The sequence below is a fragment of the Clarias gariepinus genome, chromosome 19, assembly GCF_024256425.1.
Source record: "Clarias gariepinus isolate MV-2021 ecotype Netherlands chromosome 19, CGAR_prim_01v2, whole genome shotgun sequence".
NCBI classification, from domain to species: Eukaryota; Metazoa; Chordata; class Actinopteri; order Siluriformes; family Clariidae; genus Clarias; species Clarias gariepinus.
This window is the reverse complement of record NC_071118.1, coordinates 28499397-28526301: the sequence shown is the minus strand read 5'-3', so window position 1 is coordinate 28526301 and position 26905 is coordinate 28499397. Positions and strand designations below refer to the sequence as shown.

At 41.2% G+C, this 26905-nt stretch overlaps 1 protein-coding gene across 5 annotated transcripts; it reads right to left on the bottom strand.

Annotated features, from left to right (window-relative positions):
• Positions 1-1809: 1809 nt before the first annotated feature.
• On the bottom strand, positions 1810-26436 carry znf532 (zinc finger protein 532). 5 transcript variants are annotated; one of them, XM_053478867.1, is made up of 10 exons: positions 18302-18803; positions 18004-18071; positions 13149-15444; positions 12792-12973; positions 11143-11319; positions 9406-9568; positions 8969-9283; positions 7108-7220; positions 4444-4585; positions 1810-3823 (listed from the first exon to the last, which is right to left on the bottom strand). In XM_053478867.1, exons 1-10 carry the CDS (start codon positions 18389-18391, stop codon positions 3326-3328), a joined length of 4044 nt encoding a protein of 1347 aa, XP_053334842.1. In that variant the 5' UTR covers positions 18392-18803; the 3' UTR covers positions 1810-3325. The 5 variants fall into 5 exon arrangements, with proteins under 5 accessions (XP_053334842.1, XP_053334841.1, XP_053334838.1 ...); XM_053478866.1 differs by lacking the exons at positions 18004-18071; positions 18302-18803 and adding an exon at positions 26352-26436 and having other exon boundaries at positions 1811-3823; XM_053478863.1 differs by lacking the exon at positions 18004-18071 and having other exon boundaries at positions 1811-3823.
• Between the last annotated feature and the right edge of the window lie 469 nt (positions 26437-26905).

Genomic DNA, 26905 nt, shown 5'->3' with positions numbered 1-26905 from the left:
CATCTGCTTTTCCATCAGTATAAGTTTTGTTACCGGATCTGCTCTACCTTATTTGCATCATTACTGAAACTGCCTCTACATCTACACCTGATCCACCCGACTATTGTCACACATTTACATGCCACAATGTTCCTTTATCTGACTACAGGTTTGATAAAAATGTGTGGCCAATGGACAAACCCCCTCCTTATTCATCTATACTTTGATAAGCAAGTTCTCAATGGCCATGTGTTGGTATGAGTATACTTTAATTAAACAATAACTAAATACCCCAGCACTTTACGATACTGTATGTGTGATAACAATCTTTGCAATTCGTTAAATGCCAGATAGATAAAAACCCCACAGTACATCAGAGTTCAGGTTTGTTTTCTCGTATTGTTTATTGACAATAACTATTTTTGTGGGTTTTTTTACACAAACATCGGACGAGTCTACTGAACAGCAGCAAGACAGCCTATGAAACGACCATCGTTAAACAGCTTCTCTCATGCACAAATAAACGTCTTCCCACAAATGTTCATTTCTTTAAAAAGTAAAAAAACAAACTAACAAACAGAAAAAAAACACACACATAAATACATCCAACCTGTGTCCTGTGTGAAAATTCTGAACAGATGCAGCACTGTAATATTTTATTGTTGTGATTTGCTTATACAATATCTAATGTCTCACCAGATGTACATGTTGAAAAAAAAACACCTTAGCTAACGAGTAACAGTTTTGAAAACATTCCATTTTCAGGAGTATAGACACATTCTTCTGTGGAACGCGAGCGCGTCAGGACAACCGGCGGAGACGATGGAGCGGCCCAGCTAAATGATACACCTGTGAATTGGCAGGAAAACAAATCTGGCAAATATTTTTTAAGACTTAATCTGCTTGAAAGACTTTAAAATGAACCTGAATAGCAGGGCAGAACATGTTCACCCGAATTTTACGGGGTTACATGAGTACTAAAACATACCGGTAATGCAGCGTTTTGCCCTGCGCGTGTATTTCAGCAGATGACGATGAAACTGGAAAGTAAAGAAAGTAAAATACAAAATAAAAAGCTCTGATATGAAACTCAATTCATAAGGATCTTTCAGGAGAGGAGGATAAGACGAAGGCTGGGACACATGGGTTTGATAAGGTCCTCTGGCAGTGGCTGAAAGTGCTAAAATATCAGGAATCTGTAGTGGTTACATAATAAATCATATCTAAAAAGTCATGATAAGAAAAAAAAATGAAGAGAGTATTTTGGCCTAAAGAACGAGTTTAGCCCCAGGTGTAAACTCAGAGGGCTGAATTCAGACGCTAACACAGACTTATTCTGATGTATAGTGCCTTGCAAAAGTATTCACACCCCTTGAACTTTTCCACATCCCGTGACGTTACAACCGCAAACATGAATGTACTTTATTGTGAGTGTATGTGACAGACCACCAGAGTGGGACATAATTCAATTCAATTTATTTGTATAGCACTTTTAACAATTGACATTGTAACAAAGCAGCTTGTGTAGGAAATTTGAGCGTGTATGAATCAAAATGATATGATTGTCCCTGATGAACAAGCCGAGGACAGTGGAAAGAAAAAAACTCCCTGAGATGGTAATAGGAAGAAACCTTGAGAGGAACCAGACTCAACAGGGAACCCATCCTCATCTGGGTGATAACGGATAGCAGGGATTGATCTGCACTCATACATGATTGTGAAGTGGAAGGAGAATTATACATTTAAAATAATCTCAGTATGAATACAGCTGCTCCGTGAAGCCCTCGGAGGTTTGTTAGAGAACATTAACGAAACACGATGCGGTTTGTTCACTAATGTTCTCTTACAAACCTGCGAGGGCTTTTACGTAACAGTATTTATACTGAGATTAAATCACACATAGGTGGACTCTTTATCTACTTTTTTAGGCTCTGTTTACTAATCAGGTGACGTCTGAAGGTGATCTGTGCAGTTCAGTCAGGGGTATCAGAGTAATGGGGGCTGAAAACAAATGCACAGCACACTTTCAGATTTTTTTTGTCTGTGTATGTGTGTGTGTGTGTGTCGTTTTCCTTCCACTTCCACAATTATGTGCCACTTTGTGTTGGCCTATCACATAAAATCCCAATAAAACACATTTAAATACATAAACGTGACAAAATGTGGAAAAGTTCAAGGGGTGTGAATACTTTTGCACGGCACTGTGAAGAAATATACAGTTTTTGTGAGCAGGTGAGTGTAATGATTTATACACACTTGCAAAAAATATTTAGGCAAGTGAAAATATCTTGAACAGAGGTACATTTATCTACATTTTCTTTAAATAATTTCACAACAAATTAAATATAAGATTATTGAACTTATTTCTAATCAAATTTTACCCCAAAAAATAAGATCGTTTTTTTTTATATTGGCAGATAATTTTGCTAGTTTTAAGGATTTATTTAAAGAAGGAAAATTAGAACAGGGAAAATAGAATACTTTAAATATTTGTTTACAATTTTGGTAAAATTCAACTAGAAATAAAAATGATTAATAATCTTCCATTTTGGTTTGTCGTAATCATCTTTCAAGAAATTATAGCTAGGTGTTGCTAAGTTTAAAAATATTTCTCTTGCTTTCCGCAGTGCATGAGGTTTGCAGACACAAAACACGTCTTTGCTTTTCACATGCTGCACATTTTGCCGTAAAATTCCGTCTGAAACTTTTTGTTTTGAATCCGAACGAACAGTTTAATTTAATAAAGGATCTCGAAATGAATTACGCGTTTAAGCCAAGCGGATGCGCTTGGAACCTGGTAAAGACGACCAGCTTTCGACACGTTTGGCTCGCTCGAGAACACGACGACGAGACGGGTCTAATAGAAAATAAAACTTCTGCCGTATAAAAGATCTATGGGACATCCATACAAACATCTATCATAAAGTGTACAAAATGCCTTTTTCATAGATATTTAAATACACATATTCCACTTTAAATATATTACATATCCTCAAACACACAAGTGTGCTTATTTATATCTTTACACTTTTCATATATATGTGTATTTATAATAGAAGTCGGCTATACGTGAGGCGTACAGAGATGCAGGATCGAGACGTATGACGTCTCCGTGGTTCACCTTCTATCCACATTTTCACATTTTAATGAACAAAACAACTAGCTCTATGTATTCCCACATGTACATTTGTGTTTAAGGCCGTGTTTTTGCCGCACATCTCCCATTTTTACATTTCCATAAAATCCCAGTCTGTTTTCCCGAGTTTTACTGCTCCATGATTCTCATTGTGTCCCAAACACGAGTCTATGTGAGAGTTTGAGGTTTTTTTACAGACATCAGAAACTCTCATTTCTCAGCCGCGCTCAGTCTCTTGGATTTGATGAAGGCCATGCCGTGCGTGCGCATGTGCGTGTTTAAAGCCGGCTCCGTGTCGAACGTCTTGCCGCAGACCCTGCACTGCGTGTCCGGCACGTTGGGAGCGTTCTCCTGCTGTTCGGCGCTCGGAGGCTCCTTCATCTTGTGCACGATGAAGAGGTGGCGAGCGAGCGAGTGCCGCGACGTGTAGCACAGGCCGCACTCGGAGCACTGGTGTGACGAGCCGTCCGTCTTGTGCGACGGGAGATGCTTCTGGAAAAGCGGCAGCTCGGTGGTGGAGAAGCTGCACACGGCGCACCGGTGAGTCTTTAACACGCTCACCTTCAGCTTCTTCATGGGCTGCGGACACGAGGAGCCCGTGCGCCCCTGACTGGGAATTCCCTCGCGCCGCTTCTCCTCTACCTCTTCCTCTTCTTCTTCTTCAGCGTCCTCGCCGTCAGAGTTCAGCTTACGCTTTGGACTGCGTACCTACACACACACACAAATGTCAGAGAGTGTATACAAACTTTACAATTTAGAGCTAAAACCTTTGTTAGTGTTTAGACAGGGAAAGTTCCGAGTATTCAGAGTCGTGTTACACACACAAGTCGATTTATAAAAAACGTAGTCGCAACTGTATATCTTTGACCGAGCGTTTTGTGGAATAATTTTTCATGAATTCCACACTGTATCCTTCACTCTACAGTATATAAGCTCGTTTGTACCCAGATGTACTAAATGAAACCTTTATGTATATCATAAAATCCTTTTTTTATTTAGGATGTTAGTTGTTTAGGAAACATTTTCGTAACATGACCGGCAGAAGGGCGTTTATCTCGAGCTCGTTAGTTAGCCGTTACTTTTTACCTCGTTAACATGAACCTCAATAACAGATGAAGCTGAAGTGTAAACAGAAGCATTTACACCTTATGAAAAACATTATATTCCTCTGACTTTTCCACACTAATCCAGGACAGGTGAAGGAGAGAGGTTACATTCCCCTGAGCTGATACGTGTTCCTGTTTACACTGTACACTCCTGATTGATACATCAGAAATGCAGGTTAGCTTAACGTAACTTGTTCCTTAGAGCTAGCTAATAAAATCCACCTGGTCTTTAACAGTGGACTCCTCCATACTGCCGGACTCCGGACCCGACTTCCTCTCGGCTTCCTTAATGCCGTGCATCAGCTGGATGTGTTTCTCCAACAGCAGCCTCTTGGTGAAAGTGCGTGTGAAGTCCGGACAGTGCCTGAAGGAAGAAATGAGGACAAAAAAACCCTGAGTTTCAACTAAAGAAACCTTAGTACATTGATTAAAATTTTTTTTTTTAAATGTCTTTTGTCAAAATCTGACCTAATATGACTCAAATTTAAGAAACATGAACATGAGAGGGTTATTTCCAGTAAATGAGATGTTCTGACCTGCAACCTGCAAATACTGTATACAGTGGATACGAAAAGTATTCAGACCCCATTAAATTTTCCACTCTTTGTTATATTGCAGCCATTTGCTAAAATCATTTAAGTTCATTTTGTTCCTCATTAATGTACACACAGCACCCCATTTTGACAGAAAAACACAGAATTTTTGACATTTTTACAGATTTATTAAAAAAGGAAAAAGTCAAATATCACAAGTATTCAGACCCTTTGCCGTGACACTCATATATTTAACTCAGGTGCTGTCCATTTCTTCTGTTCATCCTTAAGATGGTTCTAACCTTCATTTGAGTTCAGCTGTGTTTGATTATACTGATTGGACTTGATTAGGAGAGTCATACACCTGTCTATATAAGACCTTACAGCTCACAATGCATGTCAGAGCAAATGAGAATCATGAGGTGAAAGGAACTGCCTGAAGAGTTTAGAGACAGAATTGTGGCAAGGCACCCAAAGGTTACCCAAGGTTACAAAATAAACTACAAAAAAACTCTGCTGCACTTAAGGTTCCTAAGAGCACAGTGGCCTCCATAATTCTTAAATGGAAGACGTTTGGGACGACCAGAACCCTCCCTAGACTTCCCAACAGTGAAGCATGGTGGTGGCAGCATCATGCTGTAGAGGTGTTTTTCAGCTGCAGGGACAGGACGTCTGGTTGCAATCGAGGGAAAGATGAATGCGGAAACCTTCTCCAGAGTGCTCAGGCCCTCAAACTGGGCCGAAGGTTTACCTTCCAACAACACAATGACCCTTAGCACACAGCTAAAATAATGAAGGAGTGGCTTCACAACAACTCTGTGCCTGTTCTTGAATGGCCCAGTCAGAGCCCTGACATAAACCCAATTGAGCATCTCTAGAGAGAACTAAAAATGGCTGTCCACCAACGTTTACCATCCAACCTGACAGAACTGGAGAGGATCTGCAAGGAGGAATGGCAGAGGTGTAAATAACTTGTTGCATCTTTCCCTAAAAGACTCCTGGCTGTATTAGATTAAAACGGTGCTTCTACTAAATACTGAGCAAAGGGTCTGAATACTTAGGACCATGTGATATTGCAGTTTTTCTTTCTTAATAAATCTGCAAAAATGTCAACAATTCTGTGTTTTTCTGTCAATATGGAGTGCTGTGTACATTAATGAGGAAAAAAATTAACTTAAATGATTTTAGCAAATGGCTGCAATATAACAAAGAGTGAAAAATTGAAGGGGGTCTGAATACTTTTTGTACCCACTGTATATATATATATATATATATATATATATATATTACAGTGGAACCTCGGATTAAAAGCATAATTCGTTCCTGGAAGCGGGCTCGTATTACAAAACACTCTTTTCCCATAAGAAATAATGGAAACTCTAATTATTCGTTCTACAGCCCAAAAAAATAAATACATAAAAATAATTAATTAACATGCACTTTACCCTAAAAAAGGAAAACAGATAAGTGTTTCCGTTTGTGCACACACTCTCGCCTGTACAGCCCCCCTACCACCCCCTCCTCCTTTCGGCTTCCCACACAACACATATTCCCACACACATATTCCACTGTATATATATTTATATATAAAACTCACTCTTTCAATGATAACTTTTACATATTATACACTGACTGTCCAGACAGTTTTGTGTGACGTTGTGACAAAATCTGTCTGGACAGAATTTACTGAATCTTTTGCAGTATTTAGATCTTTGCCTGAAGTTTAATCTGCACCATAAGTAAAATCTAAATGTTGAGTAAAAGTGATGTTATGAAAAGTTATGTGTGGGATTTAATAATCTACTTTAAAATAATCTACTAATGCGCTAACCAATGTAAACAAACACCTGCACCAATAGATATTAATTAGAATATTTTTACTGGGATTAGTTCATATTTTCACTTTGGCTGAAATAACAGCGCTGAAGTGGTATAAGTGAATTTTAACACGCTGGAGTGGTTTTAAGACAAAACTTCATCTTTATCCTTTTATCTACTTTTTCCATTTCTCATCTGTGATTCACTCTCCGATTACCGAACAGGGAGTGTATTTGTCTGAGCACCAAAGAAGGACAACTTAGTGTAAACAAGGCGTAAGATACTCAACCTTACAGAATGGGATTTCTTTGTATTAATAAGTTAGACAGAGAGTTCTGCTGTACAGAGAGACACACAGACATGTACGTGGGCTTCAACCTCAAATAATAATCATAATAATAATAATAATAATAATATCACTGATCACATTAAAGATCAGCAGATTATTTTTAGCTTAGAATAGATGAAAAAACAAATATAAAAATGAGATCTTAATTGTTCTAATCATTCACATCAGGGTCTCAGCGATACTCACGGACAGGAGTAAACTTTTCGGACGCCTTTATGTTTGATGCGATTATGTCTGCACAGACTGTGTGAGGAACTGAAGGACTTGTCGCACTGACGACACGGGTGTTTCTTCAGTTGCTGCAAAGAGAAAAAGTAATAAAAAGACGAAGACAGAAACATTATAAACACTCTGCTGTGGAGAATGGATTCTGACTTTAATGTAGCCTACATAGCTTTCGAATAATGCCTCGTTAGTGCTCACAGCAGAGACGGCTTTTGTTAATCATTCGAGTACACACAGTTTAGAAACGCACTCATGGATCTGTTTTGTGACAACAATCAGCCGTCCGTGCTGTTCGGTCCTCGTCGGTGCTGTAATCACCTCAATGTGCATTTTAAACTTATCAGCACGCGCGTCACGACTTAGCTAACGAGTGTTATTTTTCTTTAAAGGGCTAGTATTATCCTGCTCATGGCGGTGCGGCTCAGACTGTTCATTTACGAGCCATTATTTGTGCATGGAGTCCACTTCACCTCACCTTCAGTGGCATGAACGGTAAAGAACTCTAGTCGTACGTTCCCTCTTATCATCGCTGATTTCCGATTATCGCAAATTATACGCTGTATACACACCGCTCGCGCCGCCGCAGCTCAGTTATACAACCACAGAGCCGATACGTGACATGTTTCTGATGTGGATGTTATACATCTTTGCAGTTTCTTGGTAACTTACAAGCTAAATAATTATTTATTTTTTTTGTCTTTTTACTTTCAAGATCTAACTTAGTCCATGACATTTAATTAACTATAATTTAAATGGATAAATGCATCATGTGATTATTTATTAATAAATAGTAATTATTGGAAAAGTGATGTAAGGAAAGAAGAAAACACTACACTAACCTCACTTCATTACTTTACTTTGACCTTAGTGCCCTGTACTGACGTCCTTAAGGAACATCATCAAACAAAATACAAAAATAATGATACATGAAAGGAGAAAAGAAAAAAAAAAATTTATGGCAGAGATTGTGAGTGTATATCAGTGTAGTCAATATTTGTATTTTTAGTGCAGTTTAGCACAATATTTGTGTTAATATTTATTATTTTATTTAAATAAAGGTATTTACTTATCATTATTATTATTATTATTATTATTATTTATGGATATATAATTGCATTATTTAATAATTAAGCATTATATTTTTACAATAAAAAAATTATTGAACACATTAAGATATAATTACTGTAGGTGACTAAATAATGATATTAAAATAATCCCGCCTTTTTCTTATGATTGGTTACAACAATTCAGTCTGGTCTGCGATTGGTTAGAAACATTAAGCTATGTGAATCATTGTGTTTTTAAGCGCAGTTTAGGAAAATATTTGTTATTAAATTTAATTATATTAAACCTCAGTGTCAGTCCAAACCAGATGTATGTATGAATAAGTGGTTTATTTATTTGTTTATGAGTTGATTATTATTGAAATAGTAAAAAAAGAACACACGGAAAACTTTAAGGAATTCCCGCCTTCTGTGTTACGATTGGTTACAACAATTCAGTCCATGATTGGTTAAACCTAGAGGATGATGGTGGGTCTTAAATCGCGTTTTCAAGCACAGTTTAAAGCACCCGAGAGGTGAAGTTTTGAGTTTAGAGTCTCCCGGGATGAAGTTTTGTGAGATCTCGCAATCAAAGGACTATTTTACATCTAAAAAAATGTTTTTATTCTATACTATATTTTTTCTTTCAGGTCCTTTTGGAAGCTATTGATAATTATTATTATTATTATTTTTATTATTATTATTATTATTTAAAATCACAATTAAAATGCAGGACTTATGATTAGCTTGACAGTCAGAGGGTTTCCTCTCATTATTACCTTCCCGTGCTCTCTCTTCATATGAGTGATGAAGACTTCTCTCTGTGTGAAGAGACGGTCGCACTCCTTACACGTCCAGCCAGGACACGAGGATGACATGGACAACGAGACGGGCTTTTTGTGGATGTCAGTCTCGTTACCGGTTTTCTTCAAAGGCGACGATGTCTTCTTGTCCCCTTTATCCAGGCTGTTTAGGGGACACGAGTCTTTGCTGTTGGAGTTCGGGGTCATGGAGTTGATGGGCTTGCTGCTGAGCGGTAGATTGATGCCGAGGTTCGGGGGACCGTCGATGCTCTTGAGCGTCCCATGCGTTGACTGTTAGAAGGGAACGGAGACATGTTTAAGGGGAACGTTCTGCGAAATAAACACTACACAAAAACAGTGTTATTGGTATCAAAGTAAATCTTGAACATGGCCGCGCTCGTTTCCATCATCACCTTAATATGATCGAGCATGAGCTGCTTTTGGGCGTAGTGCATGGAGCAGTCCGGACATTTGAAGACGGACACTTTCTGACTGGAAAGGTGCTGGTCAAAGTGCGTGTAGAGAAGAATCTGCTGGGTGAACACTGTATCGCACATGGAGCATTTGTAGATCAGCCTACAAAATAAAAGGGAAAAAAAAGAAAAAGGGGCCGTTGTGTAAATAATAAAACACTGTGTGCCAAGCTGTTACAGGAAAACAATCAGCTGTCACGAATATTTACTTTTCCCACTAAGGACAATGTTTAATATTTGTTTTGTTCCATTTATGGTTCTGGAATGTCTGTGAACAGAGTTATGTTAGAGCAGAACCTTGCATTATAGCAGCTATAAGCAGTCTGTCTCTCACTGTATGGACACGCAGCTGTTTAGTCCCAGTCCTGTGGGTTCTCATCACACTGTGTGTACTTTCTTACTGGGCAAAGGTGGCTTTTCAATTGAAAAGACATGAACGTGAAAAAAGTATTTTATTCGAAAATGCAAAATTGTTAAGATATTGCGATATAAATTCAACATGAATGGTTACGGACACTACAGATTTTTTTCTTTTTATGATTTTACTGAAAACCAAAAATAAAAATCGCTTATGCATTTTATGAATATGCAAATATGAATGATTTGCATTTTAAATGATTATTGTTTGAAGCAAGACAGTATAACACTGGAAAAAGGCCACTTTTGGGGCTCATATAAAATCATCTCTCATAAACGGCAGAAGTTAGCAACTTGAAATTTTTAGGGAAGCGAGATTGGTCACTTCTATGTTGCATAAATTTCAGAAGTAGCACACAAATTGTCTAAAATTAGCACTAATACTGAGATTATACCGATTCCAACATGGCTGCTTAAGAAATGAGAAGCTTCTCACTGCATCAGTTAGGGAAGAAAGAATTGTAGCAGCTGAAACTCATTAATCATTGCAGTAATTATCCAATCACAGCCTTTTAATTACTTGTTTAATTAAATCCAAACAGAAACTTTGTTGAAATTGTTTATAAATGCCGGTAGCAACTAAACAGGAGAGACTGAAAGTAATGAGGAAACACCGAACAACCCCGTTGCTGCAGCGTGGAAATGACAGCATGCTCAACAAACACGGCTGAACCGAACAGGATGTGTTTCAATCACACTCACATCTGTTATTAAAGAGGAAAATTCCCCGTCATGTAACATGGACGAAAAACGGCCGCATGGAAAGACGTTCACTCAAACGTGTCAGCGAGAGTCAATACACATGTCACGGCTCTTTATTACGGATTGTTTAGTCGAGGTGTGATTATGTTTCCTGACAGTCATGCTGAAGCACAAAGGAGCCACCTGCTCTTTTCATTAGCGAGTGCTGATTAGTGGAAGAGATGCTGGGTGTGGAGGTAAAAAAAAAAAAAAACATCTACAAGCTACTGTACAAGATAATTTGTTTTGGATCTGTCACTGTTTGGGAAACAAAACATCACAGGAGGAAGTGGGTGTACTCTGTAGGAACCCATTAGACTCGCTTATTAGATTATCAAGTCAAATCTGTGCCCTATTGATAGAAAACAATTTGTAGGAATGATTTAAGTGTTTCAAAAACTGTGCCATTCGGAGCAAACTGGCATTTATATTCTTCTTCCCAAATCAGATGATGATACAGGTAAACGTGTACAATCACTAATCTAAACAGTGTGTAGAGGAAATGAAGACAAGACTCACTTCGGCTCTCCGATCTTCACACCCGGGTGCTGAGTGTAGGCGTGGGAGTGCGTGCCCGGAGCAGATTTGAAGGCCATGGGGCAGATAGGGCATTTGTAGAAGATCTCACAGTGCGAGCCCTGGGTGTGTGACTTTAGAGCAGCGACGTCCGCAAAGATCACACTACAGTGAACACATCTGAGGATGAACAGAGCAAAAAAAAAAAAAAAGCATTGGACCTTATGCTGATGCTGTTAAATAAGAAGTGTTAACAGTGGTTGTTGCTGTAATTTCAGAGCTCCACACTTGCTGAGCAGAGTTGCCAGGTTAAAAAGATTTAAAATAAGTACAGTAAAAGAGCAAAATAAGTAAGGAACAAGTGGCATGCTGTTACGGAAAATAGTGTAGAGTGATGTTGAGATTCCTCTTTATACAGCCCACAATCTTCAAAGTTTAATGCTAAACTCGTCTTACAGCTACAGTTAACGCCATGTTAGTTCTCTCTTATTTAAAGTCAACAAAAACGCGTCTGCTCCTGTCACCGAGAGACCGGTAAATTGTGTAAATTCTTTGCCATAAAGTGGTATTTGAGCATAATATCAGACTAATATCTGATATTGGTGTCAGTATTGGTGCATCCCTAGCTACAGTATGTACTCATAAAATTAATCATTTGTTCAATCTTTCATCTTCTACAGTGCTTAAAAGATGTCGTGGAGGGCCTGGAGCCTATGTCAGAAGACTTAGGGCACAAGGCAGGGTACACCCTGGACAGGATGCCAATCCATTATGGGGGCACACACACACACACACACACACACACACACACACACACACACACACACTACGGGCAATTTGGGCACACCAGTTAGCCTGATCTGCATGTCTTGGGACTGTGGGAGAAAACTGGAGTACCTTGAGGAAACCCACCAAGCACGGGGAGATCATGCAAACTCCACGCACACAGACCTTATGCTGGAATCTAACCCTCAACCATGGGAGTGCAAGGCGACAGTGCTAACCACTACATCCACCTAAAATTAATCAACCTGAATAATTTAAAATTCAACAGAAGTATGGTAAAACTGCTTTTGACAAGTGGAAGGCAAATGTTCAACTCCCAGCCAGTGCCCAAACCCCAGCCACAGGATGTACTGACACTCCCAAAGATGGATAAAATGGGAAGGTTCTGTCAAGAAGAGCCTCTGGAGTGCAGATCAGATGGTTGGCTGTGGCGACCCCTTGACGGGAACAGCCGAAAGACCACCACCACCACTGTAATATTTTAATGTAATGCCATTTTATATTGATGGTTATCTCAATTTTGTAAATATAACTTTAAAACAAAGAATATTAGAATGGATGCACTGAATTGCTGAATTTATGTTCTGTGTATTAATAATCGCAAACCGAAACCAATCGACAAAAAAAAGAAGCTACCCACAGAATGAAGTAAGTAAAGTTAAAGCATCAGACCTGGCAACGCTACTGCTGATGGTAAAATAATGACTTATTTTGAAAGATTAATGCTTGCAGGATACCCCTACCTCATAAACTGGGAAGTTCAGCAAAATGTACAAGAAAAGCAAAAAAAGCTTCTGTTTCCAAACAATGATGTGAAGTGATGACATAATGAAGTAATGACAGCATGAGTTGAAGCGGGGACTGACCGGTAGCCCACTCGGCGCGTGTAGTGCAGGCAGTTCTTGGTGACATGGGATTGAAAATGGACGGAGCGACAGATGGCGCCGCACTCTGGACAGATGTACGGAGACTTGTGCTGATGAATTCGCTGATGAGAGGCGAAGCTGCACTGGTTTGGCAGCAGCATTTGGCAGATGGTGCAGGTTTTCTGCAGCAGAAGGAGAATAAAAAGAATGTACTGTAAAAGAACAGAAGAACTACACACAGAGATTAAATTGTTTTGTTTTCGTGTCCTGTGTGTATCATACTGCATTGCATGCACAATTATTATAGGCTGGCTTTTTAAATTCTCATATTAGTGAATCTGTAGTGTTCAAACATACTTGTCCACTCGACTCGGCAGCTTGCTGATAATGCATGGCCAGGGATGATTCGTCCTGAAACAACTCGTTACACTCCAAGCACTTGTAATTCGATCGACACACCCGAGATGCATCTTCATCCAGGGGCATGGCAGCCACTACAGGAGCCGAAGAAGGTGCCGAAATCACTGTCGTCTCACTTTTCCCCTGATTTCCTGCAGAGGAACTGTGATTTGTAGTTGAAATGGGGGCACTAGAAGTCACCGATGGGGCCAAGATCATCTGTTCAGCAGGGATGGGCTTTAGGATAAGATGGGAACACTGCATGACCACTCCTTTGTCTTTGTGACCTCTGGCATGGGATAAGAGACTGCACTTGTTGTAAAAGACCAAGTTCTTGGAGCAGTGGTTACACGTGACTTCAATACGAACGCTTCTTCGGTCATAATGTTGAGTTAGACTTTTCTCGAGAGCAAAGGAGTCACCACACTCGAGGCATTTATAGCCACGGGATGGTAACGAAATACACGCTGAGGAAGGAGGGCAAAGGTTGGGAACATACACTGGCACAGGGTTGATGCTGCTTAGGACCTTGTTGAAAGCCTCAACTACTGAACTCTGAGAACTGGCCAAGACTTGCACCCGGGATACTTTCTTAGGCGGTTGAGTGGCCATCATGGTAGGTTTGATGGGTTGCTGAGGTTTAGAGAGAACCTGGTGGAGCTCGGTAGCTGATGCAGCTTGGGGAAGGAGATTCAAATTGGTAAGATGCACAGTCTTTGGCACAAGTTTGCTGTTGGCAAGGCTGGACGCAGGTACCACAACCGTTTGTTGCTGAATAGCATTGGCAGCTTTGAGAATGGCACTGCTTGCACTTTGAACAGATGCAGCAGGTATGACGGTGGCTTTTACTGTGGTATTGTTGGCCAGTTTTAAATTGATTACTTGGGAACCGGCGGTTTTTACTGCAGACACCGGTAGAAAGGCAGTAGCAACTGGCTTGATAGTCATTTGCTTTGTGACTTCAATGGTCGAACCTCCGGAAGTCGTCACCACTGTGGTAGGGAGTGTTGTTCGGGTAGGAGATGATAAAACAGAATTTGATGTTGGGGAGGACAAGAAGGAAGATACCACAATCGATCCCGAGTCAATACCCTTCTTTAGGCCTTCAGGGTCAAACTCCGGCAGCACCCTTGTGACAGTCCTCTTGATCTGGCCTGAAGACGTCTTGATAGTTTTAATGCGCACTTTAGGAATTACAGGGGTGGATCCAACAGGCGATGATGGAGATCCTTTGCTGCTGTTCTCACTGGTAACACTACAAGGACTCTCTGGCTGTTTGGAAAGCATTTTCTTGGCAAGCTCCAGGGCTGATTCTTGTTCTGGGATCTTTTCTGTCACCTTTGGACTCTCCTTAGCCTCTTTTAGAGAGTCCTGTTTACTAATAGGGGGTTCAGCAGCTGTCAAGTCCGTACTGGCTTTTTTTGCACTAAGTGCAGCAATAGCAGCAATGCATGATGAGAGCTTAGAAGATGATTTAGACTTGGATTGAGACTGGTTGGACATATTTAATCCACCAACTGGTTCCCTTGCTTCTTTTCCATCTTGGCCATTGAGCACCTCTTTGTGTTGTTCCTGTGTTTTTCTTAGTTTTGGAGGATCATAGGCATTATGATTTCCTGAAGTACCATTAGTATTGGTGTTTGCTGTTTTTAAATGGCTGTGATTGCCATTAGTTCCCATCTTAGATGGACCATTGCCTGAAAAGTTAGAAGGAAGTTCCTTTTGCTTAGATGTAAGTCCTGTAAGAGGATTTGGTCTGAAACAAGGTAAACTGTTTTGCCTGTCCAAAGGGTCATCTACTTCAATCTTGTCATCATCGTCAAACTCATCAGCACTGGAAATGGGACTAAACTGGTTGTACCTAGAGCCAGTCACTTCTGTTCCATGATTTCCACTTTTTTTACTCTTCTCACCATCTTTGCTCAACCTGTTGTTAGGCGACATGGCCATGAACCCGTTGTGCATTCCGTTTTCAACTGAGGAATGGATATCTTTGTCTGAAAGTGAGTGATCGTTGGCATCCACGTTTCGAACATTCTTGACAATAACGCTCACTCCGACATCAGGCGTCGAGGGAACGTGGGAGTCCTCATCATGGTGGACGTTTTGTTTGAGCTGCCCCTCGTGGTCATCATGGCCGGATTCGATGGCGGCCTTGGGGTCAACCATATCAGGAATGTCAAAGGCCGCAAGTAGATCATCAAAGTCTGGGGTTTTCATGTCGCCCATGGTCTTATGAAAATGAGCTAACACCCTTTGGGGGGGAAAGAGATAAAGAATAAATATGATATTAATTTGGCATCAAAACAATTTCACTTGGCATAAAATACACAGCACTTGAACACTGTCCTTAAACTATTAACATATACACAGATTAATTATCTGCATAAACATGATTGCAATCATAGCACCACCTATTATCATTAGGGATTCTGATTGGCCAGAAGGAGTTGATTAATTTTCTATGACAGCTGCTATGACTGTGGTGCAGCTGCAGATCACTGGAGTATATTAACGAGCTCATTATTACTTCGGGCCATCCATCTTATCCATCCATTTATCCATGTTTATATGGAAGGATAGATGTATGGATGGATGGATGAACAGTATAGATGGATGGATGGATGGATGCTGAACTTGTAGGCCAGACGGTCCACTATATAAATAATTAATCCATTATCCTGTAAGTAGATGTTTGTTTAACGTTTATGGAAGGAGTCTCCAGTGTCAGTTTTTGGGATAGTAACAGTCACTCTGCTTCATCATGCGGCCCTTTGGATGATTATTTTCCAATCAAAGTTAGCTAAAACTGAATAACTCTTAAAGATTAAAACATTTTGTAACTGACCTAATTGACAATCTACACATCAAGGCGTCATGTTGTTTAAGATTAAGGATGTTTTATTGATATACTTTAAATAAAGATAGATTAAAGTGGTTTAATAAAGTTGCTTAAATGAAGAACCTGGATGTACCATGAAGGATCACAAGCAGATGTGGCCATGCATCTTTTAAAAATGTGTTGTGATAAGAAAAAATGACAGTTTATCGAGGAACAAGAAGAAATGCAGACAGACGAGAATGGGTTAATTCAGGTTAGCTGCCAGCGCTAATCCCACTGCTGCCTGTATTCTAGAGGTTAAGCTCACTGCAGCCAGCATGTCCTCCATTACTGTTATTAACATCTGCACGCTCTGCACAGGCAGGGCCAAAATGGCCTTCTCCCTCCTCCTCCATCTCCACCTCCTCCTCCTTCTTCTTCTCTTTCATACACACATTCATCTACACTCACAAACACGTTACAAAAACAGCAAAAAAAAGAAAGAAGAAAAAGAGGATGGTATGATGGAGAACCGAGAGGCAGAAGGTTTTAAAACAAGGCCTCAAAACGAGCCAGCGAGCAAAGCTACCAGAAATATCAGATGCCCCAGAGCACACAAAGCAACACAACCTGATAGGATCTAGTCAGGGATCCTGACAAAAACACACACACACACAGAGTAGTGAAAGCATGCAAATGAAGCACTCCTCACCCTCGCTTCCGACCATTTTTACTGCAAAACAACCTCCTTTCATCCTTTTTTCCTTCCTTCCTCCCCCTCAAACATACCACTCTCTCTCACCCTCTGCCACCACCAAACACCTCCCTCCCTCTTTCCCTCCTTCCTTCCTTCCTTCCTTCCTTTCTCGCCCTCATGCTCTCTCTCTGTCTGTCTCTCTCTCCACTGAAAAAAATCTCATTTTTCCCCTCGCAGCACTCGCGGGTCACGTTACACCTGACAAACAGCGTCTCGGCCCGGACAGACGCTCTGATATCGTGACCCAGAGAGAAAAAAAATAATAAAAATAGCTGCTAATGGTGACTTTTCCCTCGTCCGCCATGACTGCTGGTGCTATCCGGCCCTGTCTCGGACACGCAGGAACCTGCGATGGGAAGCAGAACCTGATGAAACCCTGACGTGACCCTGGGAACAGGTTTCTTTTGCTCCATTTTTTTTAAAGCCTTGCTATCTGCCCTGTAGCATAGTCACTGCATTGTTCCCCATCTGCCTCAAACCGGTTTCAACCGGTTCCGGTCCCCTCGCATAATGTGTGTGCTGCAGTGCAGCCTCACAGGACACACACACATACACACACACACACACAGACATTTCCGTCAGAACTGGAACATTCCTGTCAAGAGAGTCGTGTTAGGTCAGATTTTTTTTTTTTTTATTATTGACAGAAACCTTGATGTCATGCAGCGTCGAGTCTGGATGATCCTGGAGTGATGACCTGTAAATAGGATTACTCACAGTTGCTGAAAAGAAGAAAAGCTGAAATACAATCAAAGGAGGGGGAAAAAAACGTCGTTCCTGATCTGATCTATGTTAAACATGGATAGAGTGTTCACGGCCCGGGATCTCGAGTGCTCCTCTGAAGAAAGGATTAGGCCTGAAAAACAGGAACGGGAACGCTCATGGACGGTGAACATGCATGTGCCAGGCTCAGGAACGGGTTCATATGGAGGAATGGAAGGACGGATGGACGGATGAGGTTAAGATGGAAACAAAAGCTGAACACAAGCCAGAAACGAAGAGCATCGTGCACACACACACTCTCTTTCACTCTCGCTCTCTCTCTCTCTGTCCCTCTGTCTCTCCCTGAGAAAAGAAAAAGAGCAAGATGAAGGAGGAGTAGTAAACAGTAAACACGGCTCGGTACCTGGCCTCGTTTTTTGATTCTTGCCTCTCCGTTTCTACCCCATTCTGCAGCACTGGTTTTTGCTCTTCCGTTTTCCTGCTCTACCTCCCCCCCTCACTCACTCACTCACTCTCTCACTCTCTCCGGTTCATGCTCCTCTCCCTTTATCCGATGTCCCTGCTTCCGCTCCTTCCTTGTCTTCTCCCAGAATGAAAGACAGAGAAAGAGAAAGAGAGCGGGGGGTATTTTTGTCAATTAAAATCAGCAGCAGCAGCCTTGCCCTTCAGTCCTGGGCAACACAAGCATCCTGTCTTCTCTGATTGTGGGAGAGAAAACAAAAGGCCATAAACACACACACACACACACACACACACACACACACACACACACACACACACTAATGCAAACATGCATGAACTGGTGCCTACCCTAAATCTCTCTGCTCCCTCGTCTACTGGGAATCTTCCATGATTCCGAGGTCCTTGCAAACGCTGCATCCCGATCCATCCAGGCCCCATTCTGTGTCTGTGTGTCTTTCAGTATGTATGTATATGTGTGTGTGTGTGTGTGTGTGTGTGTATGTGTGTGTGTGAGTGTTTGTGTGTGTGTGTTTCAGTATCTGTGTGTGCCTGTGTGTTTTATTATTGTTTTTGATTTCTTCTCTTTCCTCCTGTCCTGTGGGTCACCCTGTGTCTTCGCAGATGCAAAGGAAAAAGGGGGCAGTGTTCGACAGGCAGCTCTGGCCTTTTGTCTACGTGTGTGTGTGTGTGGTGTGTGTGTGTGTATGTGTGTGTCAGAAGAGACAGTACTGGCTCGCAAATGCAACCAGCTGCAGAAAGCCAGAGAGCTGGGGGCGATAGGAGAGGCTGGAAATAAACAACAAAAAAGAGAGAGATGAAGAAGGAAAGGATTGGAAACTGGGGTTTTGTACCTTTTTGGTGGAAAGATTGAAGAAAAAAAAAGAAGAAAAAAAAAAAAAAAGAACAAAGGCCTGGCATCATGGCGGCTAGAGAGCTGTGACGGCTCTGCAGGGGTGTGTGTGTGTGTGTGTGTGTGTGTGTGCAATCAGGGCCTGGTCCTGAGACTCACCGCGCTGCTGGGTAATAATATATAATAATATATAATCACACGTCAATCATTAAAGCGGGAGAGTTTTATGTACGGTGAGTCAGAGGCAAATAAAATATTGAATGATGACGATGAGGAACGAGTGAAAAGACAAACACAGCAGGAAAATGAGGGTGATGTTAACGCTAAAGTATATAACAATATGTCCTAAGGTCGGAAAGAAAAAAAAATTATTTACTTACTTTTTAATAAAAAGAAAACCAAACACACCGTGCGGTCATTAGTGTTGCCATGACACTACAATTCAAAAATGCATCCTAATGAGGAGTTTTATTATTTCATTTCTTCTTATTCATCTTTAACACCCACATGTGCTTCCTTATACTACAACGTGTTCTACACAACCTCATAGACCATCTCACTAGGCTTTCTCTAAGAGACTTCTCCATCCGGCACGTCGGTCGGTCCTGTGAGATCCACAAAGCCAGCTCCATGTAGACCTGCTGCGTCACGGTTAGAGTGTCCTCCTGACTGAACTCCTTCGGGATGAACTGGAACACTGACTGCACTCCGGGCCTGTAGCTGAATAAACACAAACCCCCACGGACACACCCCAAAATCCAGTGCAAAATCCTCCCCAGAAGAGTCGAGCGCATTATTATAGCGGTAAGGAGAAATAAATCTGGAACGAGACGTTCAACATGCGCAAATGGGTGTGATGGTCAGGGGTGCACAAAGTTTTGGGTGTTTAGTGGTTGTGTGTCATTTTTATTTTCATCTCTAAAACCTCAGTCGGGTAGAAGAGAGAGAAAGCTGTTCGATCTATCATCACCTTTACTTTAGGCGCTTTCTGTTTGTAATCAAACATTGAGCTCTTAACTCTTCCTGAAGTGTCGTTATCCTCAAACAAAACATTTTTTCCACACACAGGATCTGGAGAATTTCCAGGCCGAGTCGACACCATGAACTCTTTGTCATGTCTTTGCTATCAGAGAACCTTGTTTCCATGAAGAGCTGTAACAATGTTCAGGTAGGTGGTACGTGTCAAAGTAACATCCACATGAATGTCAGGACCCAAGGTTTCCCAGCTGAATCCTCAGACCAGGCCACACCTTCTTCCATTGCTCCGTGATCTACTTCTGATGCTCACGTGTCCATTGTAGGAGCTTTTGTTGGAGCACACGGGGCAGCATGGGCACCCTAACCCGTCCGCCGCTACACAGCTCCATACACAGCGAACTGCGATGAACTGCATGTTCTGAGTCCTGTCTTTCAGAGCCACCGTTCACTTTTCAGGAGTTTGACCTTCAGTAGCTCTTCCTTGGGATCGGACAGAGGGATGTGCCTTTACTTCCCACAAACACATCAAAAAGCCTTGAGTGCCCATGACCCTGTGACTGATGTAACCACCGTACTAACTGGAAACACCCTACAAGTCCAGCTGTTTTGGAGACGCTCTGACCCAGTCGTTTAGACAGCACAATGTGTGTGTCCTGGTCAAAGTCACTCAGATCCCCACATTTACTCCCTGTTTCTGACACACCAACTTTGAGCACTGACTGTTTACTTGCTGCCTCATACTAGAGAAAAAAAAATCCAACAAACACCTTGAGAATTACTCAACCTCAACATGTTAAAGCTAATCCTGTCCAAATAGAACCAAAGATTTACACTGTTCACTTTTTCCCATTAGTTTGACTGTTTAATAAGACTGTCGTCTTAATTAATTAACTTTACAATTTTACAACAAAACAAAACAAAATTTAAGAAGTTAACACGGATCCAAGAAAACACATTATTTACACAATGTAAACTTGTATAGGCCAGACTCGATTCCCGTCTCTGTGTGCATGGAGTTTGCATGTTCTCCCCGTGCTTGGTGAGTTTCCTCCGGGTACTCTGGTTTCCTCCCACACTCCAAAGATATGCAGGTAAGGCTAATTGGCGTTCCCAAAATTACCCGTAGTGTGTGTGAGTGTGTTTATGTATGTGTGTGTGTGCCCTGTAATGGATTGGCACCCAACCAGGATTTGGTGTACCTTGCCTCGTGCCCTAAGCCACTGGGATAGGCTCCGCCCCGCGACCCTAAATGCAAGATAAAGCGGTATAGAGTGAGTAAACTTGTATACAAACTCTGTACCTGGTTGATGCTGGAACTTTGGCATACAAACACTCCCAACCCTTACGAAATTTTGCCCTAAAAACTGAAATTTTGTAATAAATATGAACCAGTTTTTTTCCCATATGAACAAACAAATTCCAAGTAAGTTGCGCGTACGGTCGAGAGCCGTTAAAAACTTGGAAAGCCAAGCAAAGCCCTTCTTAATATTTAGTAAAGACATTGCACCATAGGTCCCAAGAATGTTAGCAAGGAAGATAGCAGGAAGTTGGTGTACAAATGTGACACCATTGAAGAAGATGTGCTGTCCTGATCTAGAGGCATATTTCATCAACTGCAAGCCTTTCTATTCGCCGCGGGAGTTTACCTCATTCATTCTTGTGAGTGTGTACATCCCTCCACAAGCGTGTGTGAACGCAGCATTGCAACAGCTGGCTGCTCACATCACAGACACGGAGCAACAACACCCGGACTCGGTTTTAATTATACTTGGGGATTTTAACAAAGCAAACCTTAAACGTGAACTGCCTAAATACAAACAGCACATTACATGCCCCACCAGAGACAAAAATACTTTGGATCACTGCTACACCACAATAAAGGATGCATATCGCTCTATCCCCAGAGCAGCTTTAGGACTTTCTGACCACTGCCTGGTTCATCTTCTCCCGACCTATAGGCAAAAACTTAAAACTGCTAAGCCTGTAGTAAGGACAGTAAAGAGATGGACCAGTGAAGCAGAGCAGGAATTACAGGCCTGTTTTGACTGCACTGATTGGAGTGTTTTTGAAGCTGCTGCCACCAATCTGGACGAGCTCACAGATTCTGTAACATCCTACATCAGTTTCTGTGAGGACATGTGCATCCCTACCAGGACTTTTTTAACATATAACAATGACAAACCATGGTTTACAGCAAAACTCAGACAGCTTCGTCAGGCTAAAGAGGATGCCTACAGGAGTGGGGACAGGATCTTGTACAAACAGGCCAGGAACACACTAACAAGGGCAATCAGAGAGGCTAAGAGAAGCTACTCTGAAAAACTAGAAAATCAGTTTTCTGTAAACGACCCTGCTTCTGTGTGGAAAGGCCTGAAAACCATCACTAACTACAAGACGCCAACCCCCAACTCTGCAGGGAATCAACAACTGGTTGATGACCTGAATGAGTTCTATTGTAGATTTGAAACACCCAGTTTCACACCACACCCCTGTCCTGACCCTCTTTCTACACCACCATTATCACCCAGTTTCACACCACACCCCTGTCCTGACCCTCTTTCTACACCACCATTATCACCTCTAGCAACCATCCTCTCTTCCCCCCCTGCACTCCAGGTCTGTGAAAAGGATGTTCGCCAGATCTTTCTAAAACAAAAGAGAAGGAAAGCTCCAGGCCCAGACGGCGTGACACCAGCCTGTCTGAAATCCTGTGCTGACCAGCTGGCTCCCATCTTTACACAGATCTTCAACAGATCACTGGAACAATGTGAAGTGCCTTTGTGCTTTAAACGTTCCACAATCATCCCCATTCCAAAAAAACCTAAAATCACAGGACTTAATGACTACAGACCAGTCGCCCTAACATCTGTGGTCATGAAGTCATTTGAAAGACTGGTGTTGGCCTATCTGAGGGACATCACAGGACCCTTACTGGACCCCCTGCAGTTTGCCTATAGAGCAAACAGGTCTGTTGATGATGCAGTCAATATGGGACTGCACTTCATCCTCCAACATCTGGACAAACCAGGGGCTTATGCAAGGGTCTTGTTTATAGACTTTTCATCAGCTTTTAATACGATCATCCCAGCACTGCTTCAGACCAAACTAAACCAGCTCTCTGTTCCTAGCTCTATCTGTCACTGGATCACCAGCTTTCTGACAGACAGGCAGCAGCTAGTGAGACTGGGGGAATTCATGTCCAACAGCCACACCACCAATACTGGAGCCCCTCAGGGATGCGTTCTCTCCCCACTGCTTTTCTCCCTGTACACCAATGACTGCACCTCTACAGACCCCACTGTCAAGCTCCTGAAATTTGCAGATGACACCACAATCATCGGCCTCATTCAGGACGGTGACGAGTCTGCTTACAGAAGTGAGGTTAAGCAGCTGGCTGTCTGGTGCAGTCTCAACAACCTGGAGCTGAACACGCTCAAAACAGTGGAGATGATTGTGGACTTCAGGAGGAACCCACCTGCACTTCCCCCACTCACCATCATGAACAGCACTGTGACAGCAGTAGAGTCATTCCGGTTCCTGGGCACGACCATCTCTCAGGACCTGAAGTGGGACATTCACATTGACTCTATTGTTAAAAAGGCCCACCAGAGGTTGTATTTCCTTCGCCAGCTAAAGAAATTCAACCTGCCACAGGAGCTGCTCACACAGTTCTACTCAGCCGTCATTGAATCCGTCCTGTGCACTTCAATAACTGTCTGGTTTGGCTCAGCTACGAAAACAGACATCAGAAGACTACAAAGGACGGTTCGGACTGCTGAAAGAATTATCGGCACTGCCCTGCCCACGCCACAAGAACTGTACACATCCAGAGTGAGGAAAAGGGCTCGGAATATCACTTTGGACCCCTTACACCCAGGCCACATTTTATTAGAACTTTTGCCGTCGGGTCGACGCTATAGAGCACCAAACACTAGGACAGTCAGGCACAAAAACAGTTTTTTTCCCCAGGCAATCTCCCTCATGAACAGTTAAACTTCAACTGTCAATAAATATAGTGCAATATACTGTATAATACCACAGATTTCAGATATTTATATAACTTATTTAAAAAGTATCTCACACTCTACTCCATTTGATGTCAAATGTTTTTTTTTTTTTTTTTTTTTTTTGTCGTGCTGTTTTTGTCTTGTCATTTGTTTTCTGTTCTGGAAGCTCTGTCACTAAAACAAATTCCTTTTACGTGTAAGCGTACTTGGCAATAAAACTCTTTCTGATCTGATTCTGAAAAGGGAGCCGCTTTCAGTTTGGTGCCAAGAGGAATCATAAGAGAAGTTTAATATCTAATTATTTCATATTTTAACTCTTTTTCATGTCTTTTCTAAATGTTATAATTGTTTTTATATGCAAAAATATGATAATAGTGTTGGAAATTAGCAATATTGGTAATATTTCTGGAACGGATTATCTGCATTTACATTATTTCCTATGGGACAATGTGTTTCACAATACGACATTTCACCTTAACTGCTCACCTCCGGAACGGATTATATTGCACGACGAGGTTTCGCTGTATTTCTGTTTGTGACCACATGTGATGTTGCAAAGGATGCGCTACATATTTTTTTACACCATCCTTAATCGCTAGTTCAATCTGTTGATATTAGTCTATTCCACTACGCATGCAGTATAAAAATGAGCGCTCTAACACTCCATATTGTCAGTGTTACACATTCTAGTCTTCGAGATAACGTTTCTCTGCATGCTCTGATGAACTGTGGCGATCCAGAATGAATAAATAAATAAATAAATAAATAAATAAATAAAAAGACCACCATCAGTTTGTTACTAGAACACGTCTTGTATCCGTAAGCTACACCCATGTTTGCAGTATGATTGGTAACATGATGCCTGCGCGCTATTTTGGTTCATATCGCAGCATCAGATGACACTCAGAGCTCTCGTATCTCCCTCATCTCTCAGACAGCAGCCGAACCGAGGACGAGCGCTCAGTTTAAACCCTGACCTTTAATGCCGTGATGAGGTGGCTTCTTAACTTCAACCTTTCTCCCATGCACACACACAGAGACCTGATTTCTTTTTATTATTTTACATTGTTATATTCTGTGTGTAGGGGAAAGCAGAGTGGATCTGTGCATCACTGTGAAATAATCTGCTTTTCCTGGACCCTTAGTCAGACAGATATTAAATAGCACCCAAAAAAAAAAAGTGTATTCACGTCACGATCTGTTATGAAGACTCTCAAGCTGTGTTAATAAAGTAAATAGAAGAATGTGTGTGTGTTTTTTATATGTAGTTAAAAGAGGAAAGAGAGTCTACTTTTGGGTATTATATGATAAGTATGGTTAATATTGTTAATATAATGATATAACATTGATGACCATGTGTCTTATTGTTTATATCCTAACAGTACAGTATAATACAGCTAATGGCTCTGACGGTTATTTCTGCCGTGACTGTTTCAGGATGTTAGGAATCCTAAGACATAAGAAGGGATACAAGTTACCTGGGATTTTTCCAAAGTTTCAGAGATTCTGCTCATACTTACATCACCTTAAATTACCCATGTCTAACAAATCCTTTTTAAACAGGGCTTACATCAGCTTTGGCTGTTTAAAAAATAAAAAGCCTTTCTTTCTGCTTTATGTTACGTGTTATAATTTTTACACATTGTTTTATAGTAAGTAAAACACAGCATAACTTTTACAGAGACAGGAACGCTCAGTCGGTAACAATTACCAGAAATAAATCCAGACATGATGATAATGACATTACAACTGGGCTTACATCAGCCTCTGCTGTGTAACATGTACTTTTTAAAAACTTTTTTTAAACTCTTTTTCTACAGGATATACTGCAAACTTTACTAACATGTCACCCTAAATGGGATATACTACTAAAATATTACTTTAACTGTACATAACTTACATATTGACCATAAGTCCTTTTACAAAAGATGGCTCAGTTTTTCCACACATGGCAAAGTTGTTCAGCATAAGAGATTTGTACAGGACTAAAATTCTACAAGTATATCACTAAGAAACTGCTAAACTAAACTAATCCCATCCAAATAAGGCTAAGACAGGGAAAATGCCTGACAGTAATGATTACATCACTCAGAGCAAACAACAGAGCTCACGTCTCAACAATATGAATAGAGCTCACATCTTAATTTTTTTAAATAAACACAAATGTGCATGAACAAACTTCTTAAAATGTCAATAAACCTGCTGCAGATGAGCTTCCAATGAAAACATAAACCGCAGGTACCCGAGATCTCACAACCAATCAAATCCATGTAACCTCTAACCTCCATTGAAGGAATGAAGAAAGAATAAAATCTCTTCGAACAGTAGACTAATGGACAATCTCATTCTAAAACAGAAATGCATAATGGAAAAGCAACGAGCAGTATCAGTATCAGAATACCCATGCAGTGTGTGTGTGTGTGTGTGTGCATGTGTGTGTGTGTGTGTGTCTAATACGGCAGAAGCACAATCTAATCTTAGGCCTTGTGTAACTTCACAATGTAACATTTGATTAAAAAAAACATTATAATAAAGAGCAAACAGGAGACGGATCATGACCTACCTGAGTGCTACTGTAAAGCAGGGCTTTTTGTTCAGATGGGAGAATTCTCTTCCTTAGATGGGAAGCACAAAAAAAGATAAATGGCTGTGGCAAGAAGGCCAGCCATGATTCCTGCTGCACCATTCATCACCACAGCAGGGTTAAATGAGGTGCATTAAAGATAAAAGGATTAGGGAAAGGATTTTTAAAAAGAGAGAGAAAAAAAAAACTATTAGTGCATTTCATGCGACAAAAACCAAAATGCACTTTAAAGGAAATAAAAAGGCTTTGATAAGGGACACATTTTGCTTTCTCATTCTGAAAGGCATTGGGAGACACTGCAAAAGAGGATGCTGCTGCTGATGATGCTGATGCTGCCCACCCCCAGCATCCTCCAGCAGTCACGTGACCCCCCGTGTGTCCTATCGATCCGGCTTTCGCGTTAAAAAGCTACAAATACTCCGACATTTAATGCACTCTCACACAGAAGCTGCGAATCCACTTGAGACAAAAGGTTCCTTATGTCCACACAGCGACTTATTGAACGATTTAACCGTCCTGTATTTACCCCAGAC